Consider the following 20,299-nt stretch of genomic DNA (forward strand, 5'->3'; position numbering starts at 1 on the left):
CCAAGCAACAAGCAAAAACCAAATGATGAAACAGAGTAGTATATAGCCATCTCACTTTAGGTTTTATATTTTCTGATTTATGTCATTCTCCTAGTTTATGATTTTCAATGATCTTACCGATCTGAAACCCTTGAGATCAAGTGTGTTTCAGAATTTAGAATTTTTCAGATTTTAGAGAGACACAATATGTGCATATTTTATGTAATAACCCTAATGAGAAGTGGGAAAGCCACCCTGTGATTACATGTATTATGTCTACAAACGACATATGACAAGTCACAAACCAGACACACTGGTAGGATTTGCTGGCAATTGAGTATGCTGCTCCAGGGGATGCTTTCAATTTTCAGAGTTCTAGAGGTTGTGGAAATGCAGAACAGGCATTGTGACCCATTTTAAAGTGGATTAGAGTGAGAGCTGCAATCAAATAACCACTGAGGACATGGATGTTGAAAATGGGACAAGAAGACTCAGGAAGAATAAGGACACGCCCTTCATTATAAATGTAATTTTCCTATCCAACTAGGTTGTTTCAAAAGAACTGTGAATCAAAGGCACTCTTTCATCCATCATAGCAACTGTTTTAAAGTAATTCAGAACACAGTGACAACAAAGAAGCATTCAAATGCAATTCAAAGGTCAAAGTTGCAAATTTATTTCTAAAAAGAAAGATGCCATATTAATCAATATTTATCATGAGCCTACTACGTACCAGGAATTGCACTGGATAGTGAAGAAGACAGACATAGGCCCTGACCTCCTGGAGCTTATAGCAGGGATAGAAGGAAAGTGCTGTGGGAAGGTAGAACTGGGGGTGCAATGCAGTTGATACAAGGCTTTCAGATAAATTCTGAAGGCTGATCAAGAGTTATATAAGTATATAGAATAGATGGAAGCAGGGCAACTGGGGGGATATGCAAGTGCTCCACAAGATCATGCAATGATGAATATAGGACATGTTAACTTACACCAAAAGTGTATAAAAGTATGTAGACTAAAATGTAAACCATAATGTAAAACATAAGGAAGGTAAAAATTTAGAAATTTGTAGTCTAAACTATAAACCATAATGTAAACCAAAATGGAACCATATTTGATAGCTATGTTTCAAAATCTGTACATCAACTGCAGCAAATATAACATGAACATGTAAAAAAGATCATTGCTGGGGAAAGGGGAAAAGGGTTTGATGTTGGATGTATGGGATGTATGTATGTTGGATGTATATACAATGTAGGGGTATACTGAGTATGAAATTACTGTGATCTAAAACTTTTTCAAAGACAAAATTTAAAAATTAGAAAAAAAAAGAATGTAGACACTGAGGAAGAAATGAAAGAAAGTGCCTTGCCACTGTACATACAGGGCAACATATATTACAATGATGAAAGGCAAAATGTTTGAAAAAAAGCTTTATAATACTTTTTATTTTATTAATACACCAATTTATTTTTACTTTATTTTAGTATTTCTAAATTATTATGCATTCTATTTCTAAACTTTAAACCCATCACTATATTTCAATTTCGTATTTGAATTTGGCACTATATTGGTCTTCATTTTTAAAGAAGCTTCAGACCACAGAGAGGTTCAACTATGCAGGGGAGGTACACTGGTGTGGGGTGTTATTGATGGAGGGTACATGAGTGGGGGCATTTCTCCAGGGCACATATATAGGGAACACAAAAATGTTCTGATATGTTTTTACAGTAGTTACAGTTACAAACGTCAACTACGGGAGTGCTGAATTCCTACCCAGGGGAGCTCTGTCACATTTCCCAATGGAACAACAATAATCCCCCAAGTGCAATGGCAAAGACCACAAGGAAAGGTTGTCCAATAATGAGTCCTTGATACTGATGACTATGCTTATGAGCCTGTGGGTCTGAAATATAAACTAGGCCTAGAACTGCAGGGTGCCTAAGAGTTACCTCCTGAGAGCCTCCATGTTGCTCAAATATGGCCACTCTCTAAGCCAAACTCAGCATGTAAATGCATTACATTCCCCCCAGTGCGGGAGATGACTCCCAGGGATGAGCCTCCCTGGTGCCAATCACTAACCGGTGATGCAACTAGAAAGAGACCTTGAATAAAAGGGTCAACTCCGACCAGCAGAATATCTCAGCCTACATGTTGGATCAAAAGTTAAAAACAGCTTTTTGACCTTGAGTAAAGGGGGAAATGGCAAAGAGAAATGAGTTTATGTGGTTAGGAGTCTTTCAAAAAGAGTCGGGAGGGCATCAGAGGGTCACGCTTACACACACTTCAGCAGGATCATAGAGAGAACCAAAGTAGATACTGAACCTGTGTTTGGCGCTAAGGATGGTGTATACTCAGGGGACTTGAATCTCTGGACTGCCCATGTACCAACTGGGCCCTGAGCCTCATCAGAATTGTGACTCCTACTCTCTGGTTCATTGGAATTACCCAGGTCACCTAACAGGGAGGCGAAGATGCTCAACCACCACACCAGGGAATCAAAAGTGCCAACAGCTGTAAGCAGAGGAATTGCATCCATCATCCACGTGGAATCTAAGCCCCCTCTTGATCTAGAGGTGGAGTGGACATCACCATCCCAGGGTCCACAGAATGGAGTAATAAAATATGGATTAGAGTGGACTTACTGATATTCTACTATAAAACTATTGTGACTAGTAATAAAAGAAATTGTAGCACTGAGGTGGAGAAAGTGTCCAGAGTAGTTGCTGAGGGCAGGGAGAGGGAAGAAGAAATGTGATGTGGGGGCATTTTTGGGACTTTGAGTTGTCCCAAATGATATTGCAGGGTCAGATGCTGGACTTTATATATCCTGCCATAACCCACTAAATGTACTGGGAGAGAGTGTGAACTACAGGGTAAACTGTTATCTATGTGGTGCAGCAGTGCTCCAAAATGTGTTCATCGAGTGTGATGAGTGTGCCACAATGATGGAGGAGGTTGTTGGTATGGGAGGAGTGGGGTGGGGGGATGGGGGATATACAGGAACCTCTTATATATTTTAATGTAACTTTTTTTGTGATGTATATATCTTCAAAAATTATAACTTAAAGAAATGATGGGGTGGGGAGGTGGGGAGTGGGGTATATGGCAACTTATGTTTTTTATGTTTTTTAATGTAATGTTCTTTGTGATCTATTAACATTAATTAAAAAAGTGTAAAAAAAAAGAGAGACATAAGTGGGGGATAGAAGGAAAGAGTGCAAGAAGATCATTACAAAGGGCAGAGGATTTGGTAGATGATTTGAAGCCATGAAAGTAGGACAATATGGCTGCAGGGTGGAAGGAAGAATCTGGCAGGAGGTGAGGCTTGTGAGGTCATTAGAGGTCAGGCCCTGTGGTATGTCTGGGCCATGATTTCCAATTTGGACTTCATCCTGGGGGTAATGGTTGGCCACTGAAGGGTTTTAAGGTGAAGAGTAACCTTATTAGGTTTACATTTTAGAAAAAATGCCCCGTAAGGATTAAAGTGTGGAAAGATATGGACCAGGCTTTTTAACACAGGTCACCTCAGGAGGGTTGGGAGGGGGTGAAGGCTGAGAAATAATGAGCTTTTTCTTTGCACAATTTTCTTTGGATCATTTCTGACAATGAATATGTTGCATAACTTAAAAACATTAAATTTGAATACTTTTCCAATGAAAAACAAAGTTGTTTTTGCTTCACTTAACGAATGGATCAGAGAAGTGCTGGACTGAATGATGAGATGTAAATGAGCAAACTCTTGGAACTACAGTGGTCTAGGTAAGGAACCCTAACCAGGAAGGGGCAGTGGAGATAGTGAGGTGGACAAGTTTCATGTATGTGTATGTGTGTACATACACACACACACACACACATATTTTGAGGTACTGGAGCCAGGGATTGAACCCAGGACCTTGTATGTGGGAAGCCAGCACTCAACCACTGAGTCACATTGGCATCCCTGAGTTGTTTTTTTTTCATTTGTTTGCTATTGTTTTTTTGTTTTTAGGAGGCACCGGGACATTGTATGTCCTCCCATGGCCCACTGGGTGGACTGTGGGAGAGTGTGGGCTATGGTGTGGACCATTGACCATGAGGTGCAGTGGTGCTCAGAGATGTATTCACCAAATGCAATGAATGTCTCATGATGATGGAGGAGATTGTTGTTATGGGGGAGGAGTGGGGTGAGGGGAGTGGGGGGTATATGGGGACCTCATTTTTTAATGTAATATTCAAAAAAATAAAGACAAAAAAAGAAATAAATCTGTGCTTTCAAAAAAAAAAAAAGGAGGCACAAGGAACCAAAACCAGAACCTCCCATATGGGAAGCAGGTGCTCAACCACTTGAGCCACATCTGGTCCCAATGTCTGTATACATATATTTTTTAAAGATTTATTTTTATTCATTTCTCTACCCTTTCCCTGTGCCCTCCCCCCAGTTGTCTGTTCTCTGTGTCCATTCGCTGTATGTTCTTCTGTGTCTACTTGTATTCTTGTCAGAGGCACCAGGAATCTGTGTCTCTTTCTGTTGCATCATCATGCTGTGCCAGCTGTTCATGTGTGCAGCTCCACTCCTGGGCAGACTACACTTTTTTCGCACAGAATGGCTCTCCTTACGGGGGGCACTTCTTGCACGTGGGGCTCCCCTATGCAGGGGATACCCCTGTATGGCAAGGCACTCCTTCCGTATCAGCACTGTGCGTGGGTCAGCTTCACCACATGGGTCAGGAGGCCCTGGGTTTGAATCTTGGACCTCCTATGTGGTAGGCAGATGCTCCATCCATTGAGCCAAATCCGCTTCCCCCAAAGCATATTTTGAAAAATGGAACTAGCAGGGCTTCAGGAATAATAAATGAAGAAAGTATCTAGAATAATTTTGCCTTTGTTTGTGTTGGACCAAAATCAGACCCTGAAACAAGGAGTTGAGTCAAGTAGTTTATTTGGAACATAATCTCAGGAAGCCCCTAGTAAGGGTCTGGGAAGGTGAAACAAGGGAGGGAAAGCAGTGAATAAAGAAAGCAGTATCAAGCGGGTTACCACTGTGAGCAACTGGGGCTCAATCCCACACAGGACACCTCTGGGAGACAGTATAGAGCACATGATTTAGAGATGTCTGTCCCAAGGGGCAGGGTAATTGGGTTACCTATCCATCAAATTATGTCAATCACGGGTGAGGGCTGCTCCTGGAGGGCATCGGCCTTACCTCCACTCGTGGCCTTCTCTGGGCATGACTCAAGAGAGACTCCAGTGGCCAGAAAAAGGCCCTTAAGCAAACGTTTGTAGCAGCTGGAAGCCCATATATCTGAGAATGAGTACCAGGGAGACATGGATGGGACACCTACAATGTCTGCTACAAATGCTTTGGCTTGAACGCTGGGAGGAAGGTGGTCCCGTATACTGAAATAGGCAATTCTTAAGGGGAAGCAAGTAGGATGGGGCAAAACACCCCTATAATGCATTGTACCACAATATCTAGACGTCAAATATATAGAAAACAATACTGAACTGGCCAAATAACAGTGTGAGATAAATACAAGCTCTAAACCTGCATTTCTACTCTTTATCTCTTTCTGATCTTCCATTTAGTGTTTGGACTATAATAACCAATATACTGCACACACCTCCTTTCAGGAAAGATTTATTTGTTGAGGAAAAAAACTAATATATCCTTTCTTATGATGTGCACAAGAATTATATGTAACCAAGGTCTTTTAAAACTATTGAGCACATATTATTTTACTATATTTTGAAGATGTATTTGGTTTTCCTTCACACATAGTTGTAATTATTTTATTAGCAAAATCCAATAAGTTCTCACTTTAAAAACTGTATACAGAGCATCATTTTTCATAGTCATTGAGGTCTTCATCTTATTTGAAAAATATTGAAAAAGATGCTAAAATGTATATAGAATGCATTATTTGAAACCAGATTTAAATTCTAAGCACTAATACTTTTTTTAACAAAAAAATCCATATTCCCTAAGAAATTATATTCGAACATCATAATACACACATTGGGAATTTAGAGTTCACTGATGCTTTTAAATTTAAAGATTGATTATGAATTTTTTTTCTCAAGCAATCTTTAAACCTATGAAGTCCTTTCAAAGGAATTATGGTGAAGAAAAAGCTAGATTTAAAAGTTATCTGTTTACCGAAATATATCTTTCAAAGAACACGGTAGGAGAAAAAAATGCTTCCTCATTTTCATCAGCTTCTCACAGTTTTCTGCTCATAAGGAAAAACCCAGAAATAAAGCAATCATAAGCACCCAATGATTTTTCTTCCATATACAAAACAAATCGTCTCCCTTACCTTAAAGCTACTTCAACCTCTTTGTACTTTGCCCCACTTCTCAAATCTAATCACTGGAAGCTCAATATTATTGACTAATAGACTGATTTATCAACGGAAAATTTACTGTCACCTTGGATACATACCCCATGAACTCAGAAAGGAATGAGGGGATAAAGGGAGAGCACAGCCCCTTTTGGATGTTTTGTCTTGTATCAACTACGATCATGTGATTTCTTTTCAGACCCTGGCTGCTCCTGTGTGCACCCAGATTTCTGATTACATAAAAATCATGTGTAATATTCCAACTACCTCTTCTATGGCCAGAAATATCTCACCTCCTCTGAGTAAAACGAAAAAAGTAAGCATAGAAAAGAGCCCTTGGAAACCAAAACCCAAGCTATCTTAGCATCCATTCTGACTTTGTCCAAAGGTAAGCTCTTTAAAGGTACAAAGAGGCTGCTCTTTCATTTTAAAAGTACATTTTTGCGTTGGAGCCATCAATAAATAGGTACAGGAAAGTAATTTAATATCATTTCTTGTGTGTGTTAAGCTGGAACTGTTTCCTGATTGTTCATCCCTAGCTCTTAGCATGTAGAAGGCACTCAGTATTTTCTAAATGAAAGACCAGCACAGACAGATGGAGATAAAGGGCCATGTTTCCAGGCAAGATCTTGGGTAGATAGTAAATATAAGAGGCTGAATCACAGGATAAAAACTGGCCCACAATTTCCTTTTACAGACATTTCCACAGATAATGTACTTTTTATTTTCTGTCAGATAACAGAAGCCTCAGAGTGCTAACGGCATCATAAGCTTTATAAGCTTTGGTTCGGTTGGGCATGGGAAGGACAGGATCTCTGTCTGTCTCTCTCTCTTTCTCTCTCTCTATCTCTCTCTCTCTGTCTCTCTGTCTCTCTCTCTTCTTTCTCCCTTTCTCCCTTTCCTTCCTCCTTTCCTCTTAGGTTTCAGAATGGGACAAAGTGCTGTCCCCACTGGGCTTTACTGAACACTAAATTATACATTCTTCTTCTTCTTTCTAATCATCTTTAAGAACAAGTTGAGGGGTTATCCTTCCTAGTGAAGTGCATGCAATTTTAACAGACTTCTACTTAGAACAGGGGTTCTGAACCAGGAATCAGTGAATTTGAATTGAAATTTTAAAAAAGAAACATTATTCTTGAGGGGACATATTGGTGCAGGAGTGATATATTTATTAAACAATTCACAGTATAGTGTGGACTTAATAAGGGGTACATGGAACAAAAAAGGTTAAGAACCCCTGACTTAGAATCTTCAGGTCCCAAAGTATGGGATTCCTGCCCTTCTCAAGCAGGCAGAGGGACATTCCACTCATCCTTAAACTTAGACCAAATGGACAGTTGTTTCCTCTGTCCAAATGTAAAACCAACAGAAGATTAATAATAAAAAGGATATTTTTTCTGGCTCTTAAATCAATTGTTGAATCACACAGAGGATCATATCTCTGGAAATACTGACTGAAAATGTTGCACCTTGTTAAAATAGCATCAATGGTCATTTCCAAAAATACAAGCAAAAGGTTACTTGTCAAAACCCTACAGCACATCTCATCACAAAGAGAACCAACTATCTTTCTAGTTCACTTGCTCAAATTCCTCTAGTATGAATGTCCTTCAGCCAGACAAAGACCTTCAATCTATTAGCCTTTCCACTTGATCACTACCAACCAGGTACCTCACAGCCTCACTTTCTCTTTTATCCACCTGAGATTCATTCCATGGTGATTTTACCATTGCTCTCAGTATCTTCAACTCCCTGTGAGATATCCTACAAGAGGCTGTACAAAATGGTAGTAGGATTAAGGGAAGAATAATGGTGCATGCCAACAGCACTATTTTTCCAAGAATAAAAAATCCTGACTGGATACAAAATGGTGGCCTCTGATAAATGAATAATCACCATCCTTCTGCAATCAGTCTTTCACACATCAAGAATGTTTGTCTCATAATTTCTCTCTTGGCTGCATGGCCACAAATTTCTCCAATAAATAATGAAATCTGTATTTGTAGCACTTTCAGATCATAGGGGACTTGTCTCAGCTTTAAATTAGCCCAAAGAATGGTGAGAGGTGAATTTGATTCCATGAAGCTTGTCTGGGCCAGTGTAGGGGTCATCATCCATTCTCGGTGCTCTCAGGGCATCTAAGAGAGGTTACATAGAACTAAGGATGAGGCTCAGCATCCTCCCAAGCCTTTTTGGCTTTTTACATCCTTAAAAAGTTCAAGTCTTTCAAATGGTCTCTATTTCTTACAGTTCTTAATAAGATTGAAGCTTCGTGGTTACAACAATATCTTGTGAAGTGCATAACAAAACTACTGTTCAATCATTGGCTGTCTAGATTAGTTTGCAGAGCAAAAAGACTCAGACAGATTTCATACAGAAGCTTTATTGGGGTTCAATAAGTGCAGAAAGTAATTGTGCAGAAGAAGAAGTTAAATGAGTCAGCTCAGTCAAGGACAATTTTCAGAGAAGGACTCAGCTGTGAGCCCATAGCAGCCAACACTCAGCAGTTGGGGGAATGACTGACTTGGTCCCCAAGGGCCATGGGGCAATTCACCACAGTATCTACTACACCACTGCCTTTTTAGGGCAAACGGTAAAAAGAGTGAAACTGAAATTTCAACACCCTATGTATGTTAGATCATAGATTTGAGTTTCAACCACTTAAAGCAATATTTTTAGGAGTAATATTTGAATTGGCTGATTATCTCTCCAATAAATTCCATCACCAAACCTTCCTTCAGGTCCTCTGGAACCCTGAGGTGAAGCTGACATTCTCTCTGTCTCATCTAAACCAAATGAACATGTCTTTTTCGGCATCCATCACCCTCAGATAATCTCCCTGGACGTGTCTGCCTCCTTTTGTTTGTTGTACTCCTTAAAGATGGGCACATGTATTGCCCATCTGTATATTCTCCCATTTAGCCCAATACTGGGTAAATAGGGAACTCAATAAAGGTTTAATTGAAAAATGAACAAACACATTTTTCTCCCTGCAGGAACAACAATGTAGGAAAACACATTTGATGAGATGAGGATAACTCATTTTAGAGCATGCTTTTTTGTGTCCTTACCATCAGTGCTTAATAATGGCTATTTGATTTCAGCTAACTGGCATAGTATTAAAGGACTATTCTGAAACACTCAACTGTATCTTTCAGGTCTCCTAAATAAACTAAACACCATCAGAGGATGTGAATGCAAACTAGAGAGGAAATTAAAATGTAAGACATGAAACAGCTGTTTGATCAGCTGTTACAATAGGCAGTGGAGAAAGGCTATGTTCATGTCTTATCTAGATGGGTAAAAAAATATAACCATAGAAAATAGTTGGTTACAGGGTGACTGCTTTTTCTTTTCTGCACTGAAAAAACAACAGAATTATCTAATTAATGATGCCAAATTTCTAAAAGCACAGAATAAGCAGCATCCAATAAATTTAAAAGTACTGTAATAAGTATTTGTCTTGAGTTAATAATGATAAGCATAAAATATAAACAGAAAAACTGGTTTGTTCGCACCTCACAGAGGGCAAAATTTATCTGCCATTATTAAAATTTTACAAAACTAAAGGTACTTGTAATTTCTAGGACCTGCAACTTCATTAAATTACAGTTATGAACTAATGAAGTATCATGATTTTCACCACTGTGCTGGAGAGCGAGAAACGTTGGTTTCCTGTGGAAGTGCCCAAGAAGTCCATTATGAAAATTCTACCATAGTAAATTGGCAAAATTTTCCTAGGGTTTTTTTGACAATTTTGCAATAATTATCAAATGCCTTAAAAGGATGCCCATGGTGCTGGGGTTGGTATATACTCACGAGATCTGAATCTCTGGACTGTCCATGTGACAGCCAGGCCCTGAGCCTCAGCAGGCTTGCAACTCCTAACATCTGGTCTATTGGACTTACCGTGGTCAGCTAATAGGGAGGTGAAGAAGGTCAACCCCCACACCAGGTAGCCAAGAGTGCCTATAACTGCAAGCAGGAGAATTGCATCCATCATCCATGTGGAATCTAAACTCCCTCTTGATATAGAGGGGGAGTGGACAAAACCATTCCAGGTCCACAGGCTGGAGGAATAGAGTATGGATTAGAGTGGACTTACTGATATTCTACTATGGAACTACTATGATTAGTAATGGAAGAAATTGTAGCACTGATGTGGAGCAAGTGGCCATGGTAGCTGCTGAGGGTAGGGAAAGGAAAGAAGAGATATGTGTGGGGACATTTTCAGGACTTGGAGTTGTCCTGGGTGGTACTGCAGGGACAGATGATGGACTTTGTATGTTCTGCCATGGCCCACTGGGTGGACTGGGGAGAGTGTAAACTACAATGTAAACCACTATCCATGTGGTGCAGCAGTGCTCCAAAATGTATTCACCAAATGCAATGAATATCCCATGATGATGAAAGAGGTTGCTGATGTGGGAGGAGTGGGGTGAGGGGGGTGGGAGTATATTGGGACCTCATATTTTTTTAATGTAACATTTTTAAAAAGTAAAGAAGGAAAAATTAATAAAGCAGCTTTACACAAGAGTGAAAAAAAAAAGGACACCCATGGGAAGCGGATGTAGCTCAAGTGGTTGAGCACCTGCTTCCCATGTACAAGGTCCCAGGTTCAAACCCCAGTACCTCCTAAAAACAAAAACAAAAACAAAAACCACACAAACAAATGAAAAAAACAACTTTATTGGGGAGCAGATATAGCTCGGTGGTTGAGCACTTGCTTCCCACGTACAAGGTCCTGGGTTCAATCCTCAGTACCTCTTAAAAAAAAAAAAAAGATGCCCAACATTTATTTCTAAAAATTTCCTAAAGAAGTAATCAGAATTTTGCATGTAATCAGAATTGTGCAGCAATAGGGTACTGCTTCAATATAATATGCTCACATGATGTAAAATTTGAAGTTATCAAGATTATATGAAAGAAAACATTTAAGACATGGTTAAACATGTATAACATATTATTTACTCATTATTATTTAATTTAAAAGGGTTACCATGATTATGGTAAATCCAATATCTGGCTTGTGAAAAGAAAATAGAAGTAGTACACTAACAGTGGTTAGTTTTATGCGCAGTGCAATTATGGATTTTTTTTGTAGTTTACAGATTTTTACAATAGATGTGTACATTTGTATAAGTCATATTTTTAAAAAATTTATATTCCCTCCTCTTCAAAAAAAAATCTCCCAAACTAGAAAATCACCAAGGAAGAATGCAATTGCATCATTCATTTATATCACTGGCAGTTTTTCTTAAAAAGGTTTCAGGGAATTTTCCTTATTAATTAACTAGGTTATTAATCTTCTACTTTATCCTAAGTTATCTAAGAACAATGCCCTTTTGGATAACAAATGTATTTTACCTCCACAGAGCTTTTTGCTTTAAAATATAAACCTGGAAAATAACATGAAAATAGTGACATATAATTAAAGATACCTAACTATAAAAACACAATCTAAGACAAACTCAGTGGGGGGTCATACAAATAAAAAGGAGCTCCAGTTCCAAAAGATGAGGTCAGGATTCTAAATTCAGTATAAAAGAATCATTAAAAATGTTTGAGGTTGTCATGAAAAGGGAGGATTATTTAAACTGGAGGACAGCAAATAGAATTGAGGTTGTGCAACGTTGTGCAATTCTGATAAATGTTGTTGAGGAGGAGGCCATCAGCAGAATTGAGGGGCTTACTTTCTCTTGGTCCAAAGTCTGGGAACACCCATGACCCTGATGCAGGGATTCCAAAGTTTAAATCAATTTCTTTATCATTAGAGTGTGCTGGGTACTTTGCTAGACATTGGACATAGGGAGTTAAATCATATAAAGTCCCTGCTTTTGAACAGCCTATGGTCAGGTGGATGCTCACAAATTAAAAACCAGTAATTTAATTAAAATACGGTAAATGCAGTAATAGAGATGAACACAGGGCATTCTAAGACCATAAGCATATTGTCTGTCAAATCCAACAAATGAGACTAAAATTAGTGGTAATTCTTACACAGAGTTATATGGAACTGTACACATTTCATTTGTTCCAGGTGCTGACTGACATCTGCCATTAACTGTGCTCTTGCCACGTGCAATAATTTAATATTCATTCACCTTAAATGTTATTTAAATTGTAGCAGTCTTAATTCAACAGCCATCCATCAAATATATCAATATATCAATATATCGGAATTTAGTATAACATACTAATTGCCATTACTGATATCTAGAGAAATAGAACTTGACACTGAAACAACATATATGGATTATACTATGTCAGTGGAACATGGAAACGCAACTGACATCCAAAATGTTGGAGAAATAAGTTAGAAACTAAATTTTCTTCTTCAAGCTCATAGGATAAATTTCATCCAACGGTCACCTCTACATTTATTTTTTTTTTAAAGACTTATTTTGTATTTATTTCTCTCCCTTTCCCCACCACCCCACTGTCTGCTCTGTGTGTTCTTCTGTATCCACTTGTATTCTTGTCAACAGCACCAGAAATCTGTATCTCTTTTTGTTGTGTTATCCTTTTTTTCCTCCTCTCCCCTTCCCCGCCACCCCCCTCCTCAGCTGTATGCTCTCTGTGTCCATTTCTGTGTGTTCTTCTGTGTCCACTTATATTCTTGTCAGCGGCACCCGGAATTTGTGTCTCATTTTGTTGTGTCATCTTGCTGCGACAGCTCTCCGTGTGTGCGGCGCCATTCCTGGGCAGGCTGCACTTTTTCGTGCTGGGCGGCTCTCCTTACAGGGCGCACTCCTTGCACGTGGGGCTCTCCTACACGGGGGACACCCCTGCATAGCAGGGCACTTCTTACATGCATCAGCACTGCACATGGGCCAGCTCATCACACAGGTCAGGAGGCCCTGGGTCTGAACCCTGGACCTCCCATGTGGTAGGCAGACGCTCTATCAGTTGAGCCAAATCCGCTTCCCATCACCTCTACATTTATTGACAAAAGTGTAGGAATCATTAAAACAGTGGATTTCTTCAGTTATAAGCTGTAGTATTTTAAAGCAAATTTTAATTACATATATTTCTGTTGCATAAGGTAAACACTTTACTGAAATCCTCTCAAAGTGTGTGTGTCTTTGCAGCCATGTGAGTGTGGACAAATGATATCAAGGTTTATTCTAAGTTATTGCTGCAGAGGAAATGGATGCACCAATAATGAGCAAAGGTTGCGCGACTAGAACTAGCTTCTCCTGTAAGACATTTTCATCAAGAGTAGAAGAAATCAAACAGGGATATGAAAGTTAAATGGAGTTTAAAAGTGAGGCAATTCTAATATTAACCAAATGCCTGCTATGTACCACATAGCTTAGAAATATTCATACAGAAATGCATTTTGCTTTAAAATTTCTGATATATTAATCTCTTAAATATATATTAAAAATAATTACAGTTTAAACTTAAAAAAAATTTTAGCTGGGGGCTTGCTTATGTCTTTTGTGTTGGTAATTAGAATACAAGCCAAAAAAGTAGGACTTGTAGCAGCATCTCTCTTACAGAATAAAATTCTGTGAGTGTGCCTGTGTGTCTGTGTATCTGTAAGTATGTCTATGCATGTGTCTCAGTGAACCTATGTGTCTCTGTGTATGACTGTGTGTGTTTGCGTGTGTATATTCATGCATGCACCTGCACAGCCACAAATCAGTTCCTCAACCCAAATTCTGACAAGCTGGCACCTTGGCTTTTCAGACCCACTAGTGGTTAGTAACAATTTTGTCAGCCTGATTAACAATAATCTGTAATGTCTATTGTGTGCTTGCCAGACACCAAGCCCCATTCCAAGCACTTTCCATGATTTTTCTCTTTTAATATTCTCAACCACCTTATGAAGCAGATATTATTATTAATCCCATTTTCCTGATGAGCAAACTAAGGCATGGGAAACTCAAGGTGACACAGCTAGTTAGTAGTGAAACAGGGTAGCTGCCATGTTTTTTTCCTCTATGCTCTACCACTTTCACTGTACAACAGGGAGACTTGTCCTCTGCACCCAGCTAGAGGAGAAGGAAATTGATGCCATTGTTAAAACTAAGCGAAGTTTTAAATCTTCCTAGTGACCTCTGAGAATAGAAAAGAGCCTAGAAATTAAACCTGCTCACATGGTCCATGAATATGCTCCATATACTAGAATGAAGCAAAGGCACAGGACTTTGTCATTTTGCAACCCTAAGAGCTGCTCTGAAAAGTCAAGCTCCTGACACCTTGTCCAGCACATAGACAACACTCAATAATGCTCTTTTCATTATAATTAAGACAGGAGTTAGGTGGCTGGAATGAGAGCCAGATTAGAGATGCAGTAACAGCTAGTCTGGGGAGATGCTAAAATACAAGTCTGGTGCTTCCAAGGATTTTCCTATGAGGAGCACAGTAGGTCCCAGAGCCTGCATTGAGCCTGAGACCTGAACGTTGCTCACTAGGGGAAAATAAAAGGTTGAGGTGGGGCACGATGAGGCTGGAACGAGGAAAGCCCCTACCTCATATCACGAATAATTAGTGGTTAGTGAAAAGAAAGACAGGATTACACATAAATGCCTGTTTCTGCACCCATAGATTCAAAAACCTTAAAGACCAAACAAGGGACAATTTTCCAAAAGGCAGAGTAAGGTAACTAAAAGCTGAAGCCATAATGACCACCATGCACTGCCCATCATATGCATTATTTCTAGTCATCACAACAATCCCCCCAGGAAGACATTATGAGGCTTATTTTTAAAATGAAGTAGCTGAAGGACAGGGGGATTATATAACTCTTTTAAGGTAAGTGTAGGAGTTGGGATTCATAACCAGTCTGTCTGACAAAGTATACGGTCTTTAACATTTCTGGACTGTCTCTCTATACCCTCTCCTTAGCTGGGATACACGAATTTTCAAGGATATCCACATTGTAATTTTTTTAGAACATTCGTGTAGGTTCTAAGAACCCTTAAAAGTTCATCTTTTTTCATCTAAGGTGAGGAGGAGGTTTCGTCATTAACACAGGGGCAACATCTGTCCACTACATCCCTTAACTCATGATCTCTTGTGGGTCGCCTCTGACGCTCCTTGCCTAGGCCAGATCTGCCAGCCTGAGACAGGTTTCTTGTCCTAACCACCCAAATCACCTGCCAGGTGTTAGTTACAAGTCAGAAGGCTGGCTCCAATTCTTTCAGAGAGTTCAGCCTTGCTCAGATGGCTGAACCTCTTGTCTCAGTATGGCAAAAACTTTCTCCTTTCTGCTTCCAGTTTCCCTTTTTTTAGCTGTTATTTGGGGACAGAGCAAGAGTCATTGCAGAACTGCAAAAGATAGTTTCCATGGGTCCACCAAACCAAACACTAAAACAAAGCTTTATGGATGAAGCAACGTGCTACTTTCGATTTCCATGTGGGAGTTGCCTGTTGCTCTGACCAGACTCCAGAGATGCCCTGTTCCTGACGTGAAAAAGACTTAAGCAGGTATGCATTTACATACCATACACATTTTTAAAAAGCTATTTTATAATTGTCTTGACATGTTTTCAAACAGCAAAAAAAGAAAGTTACATATTAACCAGCTATATTCCCAGTACATCTCTGTATATCCCAAAGGAGGTGATTAAAATTTGCTGATAGCTTTAAAAATTATAAGCGAATTGCCAGAATCTTTCAAGTTTAATAATTAACAAAGTTTTGAAAACCAGAGGCAAATTCAGAGACCTGTAAAAATAAATCATTTTGTTGGTCACCTACTAATTCTGAAATTCTGATTTTACCACTTTTCCCATTCTCAATGGGATTTGGTAGGAAATGCAAAAGGGCTGGTAACAAATGGATCTGAATTTCATATCCACTAAATTGCTACTTTGTTGGTGCAAAGTTAAAGTCTATTAATGCAACACATTTATTGGGCACTAATCATTCCAGGCAGAGTCTGGTGGCTGGGATTCTATGGGGAGAAAAAGAGACATCTCCCCAATAGCATGTGCATGAGGGGAAGATATTGAGATATTAGTAAGTGAATAATTTAAAACTCATGGAAAGGAACGGAGGCATCTAATCCAATGTGGGGGGAATAGAAAAGGCTGCTTTGGTGACATCTGAGCTATGTTCTGAGCTAAGTGTTTTTCAGTTTCTTATTTTCCACATCTCTCTGAAGAAACTATGGAGGATTATTGAAATATTGTCCATCTCCCCAGAGTGGGGGCTAGTGTAAGCAGCCCACACAGACCCAAACTTGGCCTTGTCTCTCTAAACTCTTGGGTTTGGTCATTTCATCTACTTCAGTGGTTTCCACTAAAACTTCTCTCTCACACATATGTAACCACAACTTCTTCCCCACATTTCCAAATGCTAGATTTCTTTCCCTGGGTGTCCTCCCAATATTTCCAACTCTAGATATACCATCTTTCTCCAAAACCTGTTCTTCCTCCTCTTCCCATCCCTATATTTGCTAACACCTTGATCAGATTCCCAGTCACTAGACACATGTCATTCTGTGAATGAAAAATTGTCAGGGGACACTCATTGACCACAGAGAGGGACAAACCTTTTGGGAATGATGTACAAGGCCCCCACGATTCATCACACTAGATCTTTCTAGCTTTGTTTCCCATTAGTGCCCCCAACCCTTCACACTGAAGTTCTTTCCAAACAAGCCACCATACTCTTTCACATATTTGTGACTTCACATAAGCTGTTCCTTAGCTTAAAGCATTTTCTCATCTAGTCTCCTGGTGATTTCATAGACTCCAAGTTCAAATGTCACCTCCTTTGTGAAGTCTTCCCAGATTTCCTCAGGTAGAATTTGACATTTTCTCCCATCATCTTCCCTACAAAATTGTACATGTGCTACAGAAGCAGCTATCATAAACAATCAGTATTAAATGTTCAAATAATTGGCTGGTGAGCATTGCAAGAACAATGACCCAATATAATTCATCTTTTATTACCTTTAAAATAAGATGTGGGACAGCCAGTAAATGTGCATTGAAGGAATGAATAATGAATTGATGAGTGGACCCCTCTTGTGGCATGTACCACTTTCTACCTTGTATTTTTCTTTGCTTGGGTATACCATCTCCCAGTCTAGTTTGACAATTTTTCCAGGGCAAGAACAATGTGATCCATTTTTCCATTCCCTACCACTGCCTACTCTGATGGCTATTGTTTGCATAAATGAGGAAAACTCTTGTGAAATCTTGTGTCCTATTTCAGACTTTGCAAAACTATAGCACACATACCTTTCACTTGCTCATCATGAAGACCCGATAATCCATGACTAGTTGATGTTATTCCCATGTAGGAGATAAAGCAATTAAGTTAGGCTAAAGTTGGAACCCTGCTTTCTAGGTTCTTAGAGCAATGCTTATTCCATATTCTTGAGAAAAGGCAGATCTATTCAGCAGTGCCTTGTTTTTGGTCAGCATTTAGGCGTATTCAGGTTTACTGCTGCTCTGTAAAAATAGCAAAACCCTTATCTGCCCCTCCTGCATGAGTCTAATGTTTGATCTTGAAGGACTGGAATATGAACCACAGAGGGCAAACTAAAGGGGGGAAATAGAATCATCTGAACCCACTTGCATACTCTGTGTAAAAAAAAAGACTTTGGGCGCCTGAAGAAAGAATCTTCAGCCTCTGTATGATGGGGTGATGTGCAAGGCAGCACAAAGAGGCACTTAGTAATATTTTCTAAGACACATAAGCAGGCATGCTTTTAAATCCCAGTTCCTCTAGGAGAGAAGATGTCAAAAAATGTTGAAAGAAAACAGAATCTATACATCCTTGGCCATCCAGAGCATGCCACTTGTTTCAAAGCCCACGCTTATCTGTTCTGTGTTAGAAATATTTTCCTAATTGTATATATAAAGATCTGGCCAGCAGGGTTGCCTTGAGTTGGCAGCTCCTACAGAAACCCTGTAGGGATCCTCCTGGAGCTCAGAGGTTGTGCCTTTGCATCTATGTACCTGCAGCACTGGCACAGAACATAGCATGAGTGAACTCAAGAGGGCAGTCTGACAGAAGTGGACTCTCCCCCACTGTAGCCCAAGATCTGACTTAAAGGCAAGGAAGCCTGGAGTGGAAGGATCAGCAAAGAACAGGGTCAGCTGCACATCCAAAGTTTTGGTTTCTTCACCTGGCACAGGAGAGTTAGAACACCTCTCCATTGTCTTTCTCACAGGCAGTAGGATCCATCCCTACTCCTGAAGTCTAAAGTGGCTACTCCAAATCTGGTAAGGGAAATTCCTATGCAACACATCCCTGGTGTTTGGAGGTGCCCTAACTACCTAATTACTGCCCAAACACTAGGAGATACTGGGAGTTCCGCCAAAGCGTCCCCAGGGGTCTGTTAGGCTATTCTGGAAGCATTGTTTATTCCCACTGACTCCACCCCCTTAGGATCTGCCTAATGCTCCTAGCTATCTCCCAACTCGTCTCATCCTTCCTTCTGGCTCCTGTCTTTGGGAACCCCTGCTGTCCACACAGCCCCCCATCTCTGTTTGCCAAATATGGACCAGAACAGAGAGTTGAGTTTGTCCACACCAGCCCTGCTAGGCGGCTTGGAAACACTGCCCATTGGTGGAAGAAAAGAAGGGGAAGAGGTTATCTGCCAAGAAGGCGCTGTGCAGCCTTCCGGTCATGGGTAGAGCCGAAAATGAGGGTCAGGAAGGTCCTTGGCAATCAATCGACCAATCCTTCTTTCTGTCCCTGGAGCTGTTCAAGGTCGTTTTCCTGGTGCCAGAATAAAAATACCTTCTGCTACAGGCCTGCTCCAAGCAAGAGTGCAGAGTATAAAGTCAAGTTAGAGCAAAGGACTGACATTTGCGATCTCCTCTCCAGTAGGAACTCCCACTTCTCCGCCCCCTTTCCCCTCTGCAAAGATTCCAGTAAGCGTCAGTTTGGCAGTCTTCCAAAAGGAGAAGTTCAAAGTCTGGCCCCAGACTTGGAGCAGACTTCCAGCTTTCGGCTTCTATCTAGGAGGCGCACCAAATCCTTCCCCCCAAGGAAGGGTTCAGTGCCCGGCGGCGCTCAAGACCCGCTAGATCCCCGCGCGTGAACAGAGACTCTGAGGGCTCCCGCGCGCAGCCTTCGCCCTTTCGGCTCGCGCCCTTTCCCAGGCAGCCGCTAGTCCGAGCGCGGGAGATGGAAGGGAGCACTGGCGTGCACCGCTACTGACCTGAGATGCCGCCCCCCACAACGACCACGTCGCATTTGCTGGTCATGGCGCTCGCCCCTCTCCGGACCTCCCAGGTGCCCGCTATCTAGTCTGCGCCTCGGCCTTGGCCCGGGTCGTCCTGCCCTCCGCGCGCTGCACCCGCGCACCAGAACCTCAGCTGAGCCCCTGTATTGCCCGCCCCAGGCGCCAGAGCGCGGAGCTCCGCCCGCCGACACGCAGGCTGGGTGGAGAACTCGGCCACCGCCCCCAACCGGCCCTTGCCGGCAGCCAGCCCCGCAGACCTGCGGAGGGCGGGAGCTGGGGGAAGAGGTCAAAACCGGGCCTCAAAGAGTCCCTTCCCGGGGGCCACCACCAGGTATTTTCCTATCAGCTCCCTAATGCGCTTTTTAAGATTGGTGACTGCGAAGGTGGCAGATTGGGGTGTCTTCCTCCAGCGCCCCAATTACTCCCCAGTATAAGCATTAGTGATAAGACCTTTCTAGGTACCTGTAAGCGTTTGCACGCATTATTCCATTTAAACCTTACAACAGCCCATTTTACAGAAGAGGAAAGCGAGATTAAGTAGTTAGTAAGTGAAGAAGGCAGACAGCATGAGAAAATGAAAAACAAGCACAAGGCCAGGAAGATTCCTAACAAAGAGACCCACCATGCAGTATTGCCATTATCGTGATTCCCAGCTCACTTCACCTTCTTTCCAAACACCAACTTCCTTCTTCATTCTCCCTGCCCTTATGCCTACACTTAACTCAGGAAACTGGGCTCCTCCTTAGCATTGCAAATGCAGCACCTAAAGAGATATATTCTGATGCTGATGTACTGGACAATTTGAGGCAGGAACCCAGGAGACTGGTGGCATCTTGGC

The 20,299-nt window shown here is 40.9% G+C and overlaps 1 protein-coding gene across 1 annotated transcript in view; it reads right to left on the bottom strand.

Annotated features, from left to right (window-relative positions):
- MAOB (monoamine oxidase B) overlaps window positions 1-19,668 on the bottom strand; it is a 132,977-nt gene extending 113,309 nt beyond the window's left edge. Inside the window, exon 1 of the mRNA XM_058292115.2 lies at window positions 19,438-19,668. Within this exon, the coding sequence (XP_058148098.1) occupies window positions 19,438-19,483 (46 nt within the window). The 5' untranslated portion in view covers window positions 19,484-19,668. The remainder of the gene's footprint in view (window positions 1-19,437) is intronic.
- Window positions 19,669-20,299: the final 631 nt, after the last annotated feature.

This window comes from Dasypus novemcinctus, chromosome X (assembly GCF_030445035.2).
Source record: "Dasypus novemcinctus isolate mDasNov1 chromosome X, mDasNov1.1.hap2, whole genome shotgun sequence".
Classification (NCBI taxonomy): Eukaryota; Metazoa; Chordata; class Mammalia; order Cingulata; family Dasypodidae; genus Dasypus; species Dasypus novemcinctus.